General features: G+C 49.7%; 2 protein-coding genes across 2 annotated transcripts in view; both read left to right on the top strand.

Moving 5' to 3' along the window:
- The window catches only part of LOC138167710 (zinc finger protein 850-like), a 49,776-nt gene that overhangs the window by 32,545 nt on the left and 4,627 nt on the right, over nucleotides 1-12,604 (top strand). The window lies entirely within an intron of this gene.
- Nucleotides 3,086-12,101, top strand: LOC138167706 (zinc finger protein 90-like). Its single transcript, XM_069096685.1, has 5 exons — nucleotides 3,086-3,215; nucleotides 3,965-4,040; nucleotides 9,634-9,760; nucleotides 10,223-10,315; nucleotides 11,836-12,101. The coding sequence occupies exons 2-5, from the start codon at nucleotides 4,005-4,007 to the stop codon at nucleotides 11,874-11,876; spliced, it is 297 nt and encodes a 98-aa protein (XP_068952786.1). The 5' UTR covers nucleotides 3,086-3,215; nucleotides 3,965-4,004; the 3' UTR covers nucleotides 11,877-12,101.

Below are 12,604 nucleotides of genomic sequence, written 5' to 3'. Positions count from 1 at the left end.
TTCCATTTTTCAACAGTTCGACTTTGTAGGAAGTTTTTTCTTCCATCAAACTAAAAGCTCCCTCTTTGAAGTTTCCTCCCATTGTTACTATTTATATTGTATTATAGGACTATCTTGGGACAGGCCTAGCTTAGCAATAGTCGACTGATTCTGGCTAGGGAATGGAAGGCAAGGAGACGGTCATGGACTAGATACTGCAGTCAAAACAAGTATACAATGCAGAAAACATTACCCCCTTTCCTCTCTGCTTTAACCATGGCAGTGACCATGCTGCATCTGACAGATTTCCTTGCAGAGCAGTGTGGCAGTCAAGGGAGACCTTTTAAACCTCAGGTACCAAGGACTCCAAATCACTGATGATCTCCAGAATAGCCTTCTCTTCCCCCAGAGGGAAACCAGCCCAGCCTACACAAAACATGCTGCTCTTACCACATCCCAGCCCTCGGGCCCCAAAGTTTTCCGGATTCTCTTCCACCAACAAAAAAATCTTTAAACAATTGTGACCTCAGAAAGAAGACTAATAGAAGTAACATTGGATGGGGCCCTTACTAGAAATGACAGCACACATTTCTAAAAAAGTGTAATTACTGCACTGGGTGTGATGTCGAGGGAAGTTCAGAATATGCTGATATAAAAGCATGGATAACCAAAAGCAGCATCACCATCAGGCCCACAGCAGAGCAGGCAGTATAGTGGAGACAGCAATGTCATGGCCCTTGATCATGCATAGCGTTGCTGGGAGTGTTCACTAACAGACTGTGATTCTGCTCAAAGCTCAAGAACCCAATACCCTGCCTCCTTTGCTGATGCAATTGGCCCTGGCCTACAAGGATCCAGTTTCTGAAGATCATAGTTTTGTCTGGTTCATCCAGATCTCTGTCCCACTGTAAATGAAGCACATTCAACTGATTCTAGCAACCAAATTCCTGGTACTGTCAGAACCAGCAATGGATATGGTCTTACAGGTGTAGACAGCATTAATGATGCATTACCATCTTGTTTGCCACTGCAAGGGACCTTGTAGCTGAAACTTATTTCTGTTTCCCATATACTTCTCAGGAGGCTGACAGTGAAATGGACTCTTTAAGCAATCATTTCATCAGTATGACCAGATACTAGGATTGATTGTCCCTTTTCCTAGGACTGCCATCTCTGCGGTGCCTTGACCACATGGCAGGAAGGGGGGAAGCTTTCAGTTTCAGCCGTTTGGGGGCTATGGCTTTCAGGAGAACTTATATGACAGTTATGGTATACATTGAGATGTAATTCCAGTTAACCCCTTCTGACCCACCTACAGTGCAGAGTTGCCTGAACCTTGAAGCCTCTGCTCCCTAAAAGAGCTCTACATACCCCAAGAAGTGGCCCAGGTTCTGTCCTCAACTGGCAAGTCTTTTCCCAAGAGATGGTTTGGACAACTTCCCAGAGAGGACTTGAAGAACCTCAAGGGATGGAAAGTAAGATGGAAGAGGGTGAGGGTTGAAGATAGTCTTGCTTTCTAACCACATGAGAGAGTTGTTTGTATGTTTAGTAGTAGTATGTAGTTTCATAACTACATTAAGTGTGAAATTGTCCAGAAGAAAAACATTTCTTAGCCAACTTGGTGGTAGATGAGAGTGAGGGAGAGTATACATAGCCCTAACAGGACTCAGCTCCTCAACAAAGGCACCCAAAGGGGCAAAGATTTTACATTTCACACCCCACCCAAGGGGCCCCCAGGACAGGGAGTTTCTGGCTAGTGGGCTCTAGGGCACCCAATGAACCTCAGTATCAGCTTGGGCCCCAGCATGAGTTGTATGCAAAAGGGTTATATAGATCAGAGTCAGCAAATCCATTCTTGGCTGAGTCTATAAAAACAGGTGGCCAGATATGGCCTATGAACTATAGCTTATGACCTCTACTATAGACAGTGGTGACCCGTGATAAGGATCAGTGACTATTTCATCTCAGTAGATGCGATGTGCGCTGCCCTCTGTATCTCTCACACAGCCCAGTAAGATCTAGGGCACAGCCCTTTAGAAGTGGCAGAAGCTGGCATGTCTGGTCTCTAGGGGGCCATTCTGTACTCTTTATTGGCATTTCCCCCCATTGAAGCCTCCATCGGGCTTCTCACATCCCGTCATGATACAACACGAGCTCCTCGTCACCAAGGACTGTCTCACTTTTGCATCTGTAAACGGTCCACCCTGTAAACGCTTGTGAATGACTGCCTAGATCAATGTGCCATCCTGTGAAATTCTTAATGTGCGTTCCAGCTCAGTTCAGTCGTTTTCGCGGCAGTATCCAACTCCTTCTGTGCAGATGCTCAAGTGCTTTGCCATTTCCTTTTACAGATGAGGAACTGAAGCAAACTGGGGAATCTCCAAGGGTTAAGTGACTTGTCCATGGTCACACAGCACGGACGCGTCTGGGGCCAGATCTGAACCCAGAAAGACCGAGTCTTCTGCCTCCAAGCCCAGCTGCTCCCCATCACAACTTAACAGCTGTGTGACCCTGGCCACGTCCAGCATCTTCCCTTTCCTGGGTTTTTCCAGCAGTAATGCATGGCTGTGAAAGCCGGACTCGGAGAATATGCAGAATCACACTGCCCAGCTCTGGTGCTGGAGAGCAGCAAACCAGCTGCTGCCTGAGGGACGCAAGACCATGGACTGGGCCGGACCTGCAGAGCCGGGGCTGATGACGTCACCCGCGGGCCGGGGGCCCGGGGAGGAAGGGCGTCCAGGCCGGGACAGCCTGCCGAAAGCTCAGGCTCGGGGGAGGGGGTGTCACGGCTTTCTAAACCCTGGGCCGGCTCTGGCGGGGCGGGGTGACCGGGGCGGCGGGGCCGAGGCGTGCCAGGCTGGCTCCCCGCACGCCTCGGGGTGCACTGGAAGCCCCTTCACAAACATCCCCACGCGCTTCCGCGGTCCGCGGTCCGAGGACCCGGGCATAGCTAGAAACCGTGCACCGCGGGCGGACTACGATTCCCAGCGGCCTCTGCGGCCGCAGGCACTAAGCGGTGGCCATGGAAACGGGGGCGGGAGGCTTGGGCAGAGGAACGGCAGAGGATTGGTGGGGAGAGAGAGGCGAGGCCGGAAGAGGAAGGACCAGGCCAGGCAGGTACGCCTCGTAACTTCCGCTTCCACGTGACGCTAGTGTCTCGGACGGGTTCGCATCTTCTTTGCCTCCTCTCCCTTTTCAGCCGCCACTGGGACTAGAGCCCCGCGTCCCGGGCCGGAGTGAGTACGACCCGAAGGTCGGGGAGGGCTGGACTAACGGGACGCCAGCACAGGCTCGCGTCTGGTTTCGGAGCCCCCGAGAAGGTGTCTAGGGAAGGGGAACGAGAAGGGGGAGCGGCCCAGAAGAGTCACGCGTGCGCAGAGCCCCCGAGCCCTCGCGTAGCCACGCCCCGCACGCTAGGGGACGCTCTGATAGGCGAGGCCTGTGCCGCTGCCCCGCCTCCCGCCCCGGGCCCCGCCTCCCGCCCCGGGCCCCGCCCTCTGTGGCTCCATTCACCCCTCCCTAAGGCCAGGACTCCTCCTCCCGACCTGGTTCCCGCCCCTCCCCAGGAGCATTCATTGAGCACCTACTGTGTGCCTGACCTGGAGCTGGGGCTGTGGGTATCGCCATGGCTAGCGTCCAGCCAAACCAACCAGCATTTATTCAGCACCCACGGCATAGCGGGCCCGGGGCTAAGGCAGTCCGTTATGCCCTTCGGTCCTCAGTTTCCTCTGCTGTAAACGGAGGATAATAATCTCCCCTGCCTCGCAGGAGGTCGTGGGGACCAGACGAGGCGCTGTGGGCTTTAGGGGCTCCGCAAACCCTTAAGCGCTGCGCACACGCGAGTGCTCCTTGGTGAGCCGGGCCGCGGGACGTTGACGGGTTACATTGTATCCTCGGTAGCGCCCTGCGCTCCTCCCCCCTCCCCGGGCAGAGCCCCAGGTCCGCAGGCAGTCTGTGACTGCTCGGGGTCCCCTTTTTTCTGCAGCTCTGCCTCGTGACGCCCGATCCTCAGGCACAAGGAGGCCATGGCCCCTGTGCTTCTGGCCGCCGGGACCCCGCAGGTGAGTGTGCTCTGCTTCTCTGCATTTGTCTCTGAGCCGCCCCATCCGGGTCCCTTTGGGTCACGGCATTTTTGTGTTATGGCCTCTGACGGCTCAAGGTAAGGTCTCCCTCCTGCCCTTTTGCTTAGTTCTGCGTGCCTGAAAGCTGGTTCCTTGTCATTACCATAGCAGCCTCGGAAACGGGCAGAAATGCTGCTCTGGAGCTGGCAAAGCCCTTTGCAGGGGCAGCTGTCTTCAGCGGTGGGTGAGCTCTCTCTGTGCCAGAAGCAATTGATTCTTTTTTGTTTTGCCTTATCAGCCTGCGATTAGACTTGAACAAGCGAGATTCCTACGGAATGGATTGTCAGCTATACTATGGTTCTGGTGACTGTAAGTTGCCATGTTCCCATAGCCTTTTCATGGCTATGTGTACTAAGTGTACAATTTTACACCTGTGGCATTCTGTATCCTAAATACAAATGGAGGCCGGGCATGCAGCCAAGCCAAACTAATATTCTGAATTGTTCTTAATTTTTAGATCTCTTAAAGACTGTATGGCCCCCTGCCTGCAGTGGAACGTGGAATCCACTGGACAGGAGTGCTCTGCCAGTCAGTCATTAAATCGGTGTGACAAAGATGTATTAAGTCTATGCTGGTGCTGGGCAAGATCCAAAGTTCAGATAGTTCCTGCCCTAGGGGAGCACCCAGGCTAATCACTGCAATCTTCTCTATTTACTTGATAACTCAAATGGTCTCATAGACATAAGAATTGGAGCTCAGAGCCAACCCCCAGGTCTTACCTCAGTCTCACCCAGAGACTTCTCTCCCTTGTGGTAGAATCCAGATGCCTTTTTTTTTTTTAAGCAATCAGGGTTAAGTAACTTGCTCAAGGTTACACGGACAGTTATTTTTGTGTGGGTGTTAAGTATCTGAGACCTGAACCGAACCCAGGTCTACAGACTCTGGGGCCAGTGCTCTTACTCACTGCACTACCTGACTGCCCCCAAGATGCGCTTTTAATTCTCCAAGGAGCATGTGCATTCCTCAGTGCTGCTCTCAGCATAAGTATGCTGCCAGTAGATTTCTATATAATAGTGACAGGTGTGCCAGTAAGTGACCATCCTAATCACACACCTGCTTCACGGTGCCCCTGTCACTGCCATGCCATGAGCTAGGGAAGATTGCATTGTGTATGTAAGGATCATCTACATAAATGTTATATGTACGATAATTTCCCTTTTTGTACGTCAGATAAATATTTGTAAGAGCTATACTTACACAGATGAAATTATTATAATAAGTAATAATGTATTTTTCATGTTTCATTGCCTGAATAAAAACTGTTTATCACTGTTAAAATAGATGGCCATGTTTGCTAAGAATTTAACTTAAGAGTGTCTGTGGGTCTGTCAAATCCAGTTTTTCAAATATTTTGTTCACATCCGCTCTCCTTATTTATCTCTGATTTGTAAGAGAGCCTAAGATTAACCATAATCAAGACTTTCATATTATTGTTGTTGAGTCATTTCAAGTCATGTCTGACTCTTCATGGCCCCATCTGAGGCTCTCTTGGCAAAGATACTTGAGTGCTTTGCTGTTTCCTTCTCCAGCTCACTTTACAGATGAGGAAACTGAGGCAAACAGGGTGAAGTGACTTACCCAGGGTCACATCGGAGGCGGGATTTCAGCCCAGGAAGCTGAGTCTTCTTGGACTTCCAGCCTGGTGCTCTGTGCACTAAGGCGCCACCTGGTGGCCCCACAGTAACACTTCATAAGGCTGGTTGGTTGGTTGGTTGATGGATTGATTCTCCTTTGATCATAATGCACTTGGCCAACTTTCCCCAGTAGCTTGGCCACAGTTGTCTTATTTGGCTAATTCAGAACAGGATTAACTCCAGCCCTTCCTCCACAATGAATGTGTGTGAAGTCTGGTGCTTTGTTTAGGGTTTTTAAAAGCAACAGATTCTTTGGTTTTGTTTTCTGTTCATTCTCCTGTTTATTCTTTGTGTTTGTGGATTCACCCCTTTAACATTGAAGATGATGGGTTTTGGTTTTTTGTGGGGTTTTTTTGTCATTTATTTATTTATTTGTTTATTTATGTGTGCCTTGTAGCTCTTATTCAAAGTAGTTAGCAAGGCTTCTGGAGTGAGCAGGGGAATTAGGCTTCAGTGGGAAGGGATGCATAGTCATCTTGCTTTGTAGACTTTCTTTTTTTTTTTTTCATTTTTCAAATGCTTTATTAACTTCTGATTTGTATCATTCATTTCCGCCAGATTTTGAGTTACAAATTTTCTCCCCGTTTTTCCCCTACCCACCGCCCCAAAATAGCAGTCCCACAGGATATCCCCTCCTCCAATCTGCTCTCTCCCACATCTTCTCCCATACCCCCTTCAACTTTTCCAGTAGGGCACGGTGGATCTCTATGCCCCAGTGCCTGTATAACTTATTTCCCAATTGAAGATAATGTTTTTAAGGCTTTGGTTCCTTTAAATTTTGTTGTTCATTTGTCTATTTCTTTCAGTGTAAGATGCCTCACTCTGCTTGGTCTTCTCCTTTGCTTTTATGCTGCCCCACATGGATCCTCTCTGCTCCAGTCTTTGATGAATTCACAGGGATCTCTTGGGTTGCCAGGGGTTTGCTTCACTCTACTTTCTTACAGCTTGAGTGAGTTTCGATCCATTCATATCAGTTTGTCAGTAAGTTGGCAGCCACAGTTCTGAGCACAGAGGCCTCCAAAGCCAGTCCCTGCCCTCAAGGAGCCCACAGTCTAATGGAGGCGACAACCAGGAAGCAGATATGAGCCAGCAGGCTTTCTGCAGGATGGATGGGAAATGATGATTCTTGGAGAAGGTGGGACCCATGCTGGGACTGGAGGGAAGCCAAGAAGCAGGAAGGAGAAGGGAGCACATTGTGATCAGCGGAGAGAGCCAGCTTTTCCTTCTGCTTTCTTTTGTCCGCGTCACTTCCTGTATCACAGCACCTTTGAAGTCCTTAGCCACTGCACACATAGTACATTCCCAGCTTCCTGTTGCGGCCAACGCTGTTTTTAAAGATGTTGGGTATTTATGGAGCCTCTCTCTCATTATTGTACTTGGGGAATAAATCTGAGAATGGCCTCTTTGGATCAGAAGGGAAGAGGTAGAAGGAAGGCAGCATTAACATGCCACTGACCATGTGCCATGCCCTGTGATGGCCACTTTACAGATATTATCACATTTGGTCCTCATAACAACCCCAGGAGGGAGCTGCTGTTATTGTCCCCTTGTCACAGCCAAGGAAACTGAGGCAAAGGTCAAATGGCTGGACTCAGGGTCACAAAGCTAGTAAGTATCTGAGGCTGGATTTGAACTCAGGTCTATTTGGACTCCAGATCGAGTGTTCTGCCCACTGAGCCACCTCAGTGTCAAAGGATATGATCGATTGAGTGACTTGTGTTTTGGAAGGCTAGATCGTTTTCCAGACGAATGGATCCCAGGCCCACTTTGTGGGTGAGCTGTAAGATTCCAAGTCCTGCAAGAAGTAGCAGGTTTCTGATTATGTCCAACTTCTCCCCTTTCCAACCCGTGGCCGGATTGACGGATATTTGTTGGTCTCGGATTTCTGAACGTTAACTTCCCAAATAACTCAGTATTAGAAGTGATCTCTGATTGTTCTGTGCCCTGGTTCTCTTCCTCCCCATCCAAAGCTAGAGGACACAAAGAATAACTGATGAATGCTTGTTAGTCTTCAGCGTAGCAATTTCCCAAATGAATCACCACTAGAAGTACAGTGTGTGTGTCAAGATTATCCTCTATTACCTTATTCCTTGTCAGTCTTTGCTTCTTCTTGGGCCAGCTCAGGGGTGAGGGATCTGGGGCCTTCTGGGTCTTTAAGTGCAGCCTTTTGACTGAATGCAAATTGATAGTAAAATCTGGATGAAGTCTAAAGGCCATACTTGAGGACCTAGAAGGCCACAGGTGGTTCCCCACCGCTGGACTAGCTTAAGGGTTAACCCTGGTTTGGTGAAAGAATGTAGGAAGAACTGCCTTAGGGTTGGATTGAATTTGGGGGAGGGGGTTGGAGAGACATGATCAGAATGAAACTTGAGGAAGATCCCTCTGGCAGCCAAGCAGAGGGTAACGCAGACTGGAGCTGTTAGAGCAGTGTGGCATGAGGAACAGAGGAGCTGCCCCAGGGTGGCAGAAGTGTCCAAGATGAGAGAACGGGCCTTGGCAGCAGGTTGGGTGGGAGTGAGCCGTGGAGAGTCATGCCTGAGGGGCCAGGAGGACGGTGGTGCCTCAGCATTAATGGGGAGGTACGAAGAGAGGAGAGTCCCATATGAAGACTGGAGAGGAGGAGGAGGAGAGGACGGACTGGAGAAGGTGACCTGAGAATCATCAGCATAGAGATGATCATCCATGGGATCCATGGCAGCTGGTGCTGTCGCCAAGGGAAGTGAGACAGGGCTCAGAACAGACCTGGAGGGACGGACAGTTACAGGGTACGGTCTAGAGGAGGATCTTGCAGGAGACTGAGGGAGGAGGAGAACCACGGCACAGGGCTGCCTCAAAAGCCCAGAGAGAAAAGGGGTCAAGGAGAGGAGGGCGACTGATAGTGTTAAAGCCTGTGGAGAGGCGAAGAAGGAGGAGAATTGAGGAAATGACATTTCAGCTGAGGGAGTTTGGAAGCCAGACTGCAGAGCGTGAAGAGGACAGGAAGGGGAGGAACCTGCACAGCTTTCTCAGGGGGGAGAGAAGAGAGATATGGGATGTAGCCAGCAAAAATATGTGGATGGGGTGAGGGTCTTTTGAAGATGATGGAGATGTTTGTAAGCAGCACAGGGGAAGCTAGTAGGCCTAGAGAAATTAAGGTGGGTGAGAGTGGGAATGACCGGGGGGGGGGGGGAGGTAATCTGCCAGAGAAGACAAGATGGAATGGGATCCCTTGGGCATCGAGAGGAGCTCACCTTGACAAGGAGAAGGGCAGAGTGGGGGCATCTAACTGATACAAGATAGAGGGGGGAAAAGAGGAGCTTTTGGTACATAGCCTACAGGGAAATAGGAGGCCAGGTTCTCAGCTGAGGGGTAGGGGATGGGGAAAAGGGAGTTTGGAGGGCTTAAGGAGGGACGAAAAGGTTTAGGAAAATCACTGTGATGAGTGTAAGAGGATTGCCAGCTGAGATTATGAGAGTCCAGTTGGAGAACGCTAGGGCACCAGGCAAGAAGCTGGTGGGCGAGGGGGAAATGGCCAGCCTGGGAAAGCTAGGAGCCTGCTCATGCTCTGGATCATGCCCCATTTTGATGTCCAGCAGAGTCCATGGTAGCACCAAAGTGCCACATGATCATGAACTGTGATCTCTGTGATTTTGTTATCTTGCTCATTAGAAGGTGCGTTCCTCGAAGGGAGTGACTGTTTTCTCTTCCTTTTTGTCTCTGACATTGAACACCAAGTCTTGCACATAGGACATTTAATATTTATTGGCGTGTTCAGAATGTAGTCAACTGGAGGCCCACCATTGTTACTCTCTTAACAGGGCTGGACTCCACTAGTGGCCACCCACTCTGGGGCTCCTTCCACCGGGGCTGCTGTTGCAAGGCTCATGCTTGGACACGCATTCATTTCTTTTCTCTTTAAGGAATCAGTTACATTCAGTGACGTTGCTGTGGAATTTACCTGTGAGGAATGGAGACACCTGGCCCCGGCTCAGAAGGAGCTGTACAGGGATGTGATGCTGGAGAACTACAGGAATCTGGTCCACCTCGGTAAGGACGGCTTTCTGCAGCGGTTCAGAATCTGCCTTGTGGAGGGGGGTCCTTAGTAAGTGTGGGGCATTTTCTCAAGCAGCTGCTGTTGATATGCAGAGGCCAAAATTAGCCATCCTTTTGTAGGCAGGAAGCAGTATGCTTGGGAAAGGTTTTGCTTTGTACAACTAGAAGCTGGCTGCTGGGGTATGTTGTCCCTGAGGTTTTAGCTCCTCTCTGTTCCCTGATGTCCAAAGTCAGATAAGGGCATGAAAGGTTCGATGCCCTTAAGTCAAAGGAAATGACTTTTTCTGAGATCAGACTCACTTATGAGATCTCTCCTCCATTTTCTGCCTGTTTTGAAGGTCTTCTATAGCACTTTCGGGACCTTACTAGCATACCTACTCTTTTGCAAAGGAAAGGTATAGGATTAAATTCTGGAATGGTTCTGTGTCCCCAGTAATTCCCTTTTCCAATGAATAGGACTTACAGTTTCCAAGCCAGATGTGATCTTCCAGCTGGAGCGAAGGGAAGCACCCTGGACACCAGGAGGGATGCAGAGAAGTAGCCATCCAGGTGAGTGTGTCACTGTAAACAACGTTCACTTGGCCAGTCCGGGAAAGTGCTAGTAAATGTGGACGTCTCCTCTTCGCTGCCTCCTGGACACTCATCTGGGCCTCCACAGCTCAGGGTCTGTGGAGGGCATCTCTCCCCTCCTAATGTCCCTCCAGTGTCAGAGAAGGGGATGCCTCGGCAGGAGATGGGACTTCCTCTCCTCCTTTCCTGATGCTCTGCTGTTTTCACCACACAAAAACAAGTTGAGTTCTTGTCTCTCTGGTGTGTCAGCCTTTCACAAACCCGACAACGTGGTGGTGTCCCTGCCCCAGATCTTCTCTTCCCACTAAACACCCCCAGTTGCTTCATTGAGCTGTTTGATGGCAGGAACTTAAGGCCTCCCAACCTTCTGGTTTTCCACCTCTGGACGCTTCTTTACTGAGATGCCCAGAAATGACTGTGCATTCGTATCAAGAGATAACTGGAAAACGATCTGGGGCTTCTAGTGGACCACAAGCTCAGAGGAGGCAGCCCTGGGCTGTGGTGCCATTAAGGGAAGCATGGAATTGAGAAGGGGGAGGCGAGAGTCTCCTCGTGGCCAGCCCTGATCAGATCTGTCTGGAGCGTTGGCTTCTGGTGGCGGGATTCAGAGGCCGGGTCCGCTTTGCAGTACCCACTCACTGCCTTTTTTGTTTAATTGGGACATGATTTGTTTTTCAATCTAGCAAGGTCTCTCCCATTCAACCTGCTATTTATTTGTAATGCAGAGACCAGGGCTGTTGGTTCTTTTGTAGCCAGGACACCAAATGCTTGGGAAATGTTTAGCTTTTTACAACTAGGAACTGGCAGCTGGAGTGTGTTGTCCCTGAGGTTTTATCTCCCTCCTTTCTATTCCCTGAAGCCCACGGTCAGATAGCTGTAGGAAGGATTTCACCCTCTTAATAAGTCAAAGGAAATCACTTTTTCTGAGAATCCGTGTGACCCATTTCCCAGATATTTCAGGGGACTGTGACAGTGGCTCAGTAATCCCCCCTGCCAGCTCTCTCAGTACCTAAGGATGTAATGCCATACCTGGGCCAGGACACGGGCACTCCTCAGAGGCAGGGGCTCTCTTAAGATCTCAGTATTTGTCTTAAGTGTCTCTTCCTTTGAGTCCCTCTAGTTCAGTCCTTTCCAGCCCCAAGGTTGGACAAGAAAGCTGAAGAAGAGCCACGTTATTGTTCCCATCCAACACTGGAAGAGTCCTGCCTCCTGACTTAGCTTTATTACTCCACAGCTGCCCTCTACAGCACTGTCATCCTGTTGCCTGTCTCTGATTCTCTCTACGTATGTTTTACAAACCTCAGGGAGCCAGGGAGTTCCGTGTGTGGGGATCCATCTCTTTTGGAAGCTTCCCTCCACACTTGCTCACTTTGTGATAAATCACCACCAGCACTGAGAGGGTGCTTGGAGGCTTGCAAAATGTGCTCTGGAAACGTTTTCTCATCTTATTCTCCCAGCAGCCCTGACAAGTAGGTGCTCTTCTCATCTCCTGGTTACAGATGGGGAACCTGAGGCAGGCCGAGGCGGAGCGGCTAAGTAAATGCTTAAGGCTGGGTTTGAATTCGTATCTTTCTGATTCCAAATCCAGCAAGTCTGTGCACTACACCACCTAGCTGTGCCTTAAGAATGTCATCCTTGAAAGCTTCACTGTCTGTGATGCACTAGGAGCTTCATCTTGGAGAATTGGGACCCATATGATCCTTCGTAGGTTTTGTTTTGGTTTTTTAAGTCATTAAAATCTGCTCTCCCAACAAATTCCAGGGTGGAGTATTCTCTTCTTCCCAAGATTCTCCTCATTTCCATCCTGGCACCCGGTTCTACCTTGTTGGCAAGAATCTGATCTGGAACAGTAGAGTTGGTACCTCCACATTTGAAGGATGGAATTTTTGAATCAGTCCAGACATCATTCGCCATAATCTGTTTGGGTAGAGAGAGAACACTGGCAGATGGCCAGATAACTAAGGCCCTTTTATCATGACTGCATCATGCCTCTTTGCCAGGCTTGCCACTGGTTTCCTTTTTTAAAGTAGAAATTTTGTTTCGTTGTTTTTAACATGACAAGCATGATCATTTCTCCATAAACCCAACACGAGAGGTCAGTTCCTAGTCCGCTGTGGTCTTTTTGTCAATAGTGCTTGCACATCTTCTCTCCTTTGTCCCCTTGGAGTTCTGTACCCATCTTTGCTGCATGGCCCGCAGTTCTTGGGTGTGGCATCCCCTGCTCTTCTGCATGTAATGTGTGTTACAAGATCTCTTCTCACGTTTTAT

This window comes from Petaurus breviceps, unplaced genomic scaffold, assembly GCF_028583685.1.
Source record: "Petaurus breviceps papuanus isolate PSGF00001 unplaced genomic scaffold, PetGlider_PUasm1.0 287, whole genome shotgun sequence".
In the NCBI taxonomy this organism is placed as follows: domain Eukaryota; kingdom Metazoa; phylum Chordata; class Mammalia; order Diprotodontia; family Petauridae; genus Petaurus; species Petaurus breviceps.
The sequence above is the reverse complement of the archived record's forward strand: the minus strand, read 5'-3'. Positions and strand labels throughout refer to the sequence as shown.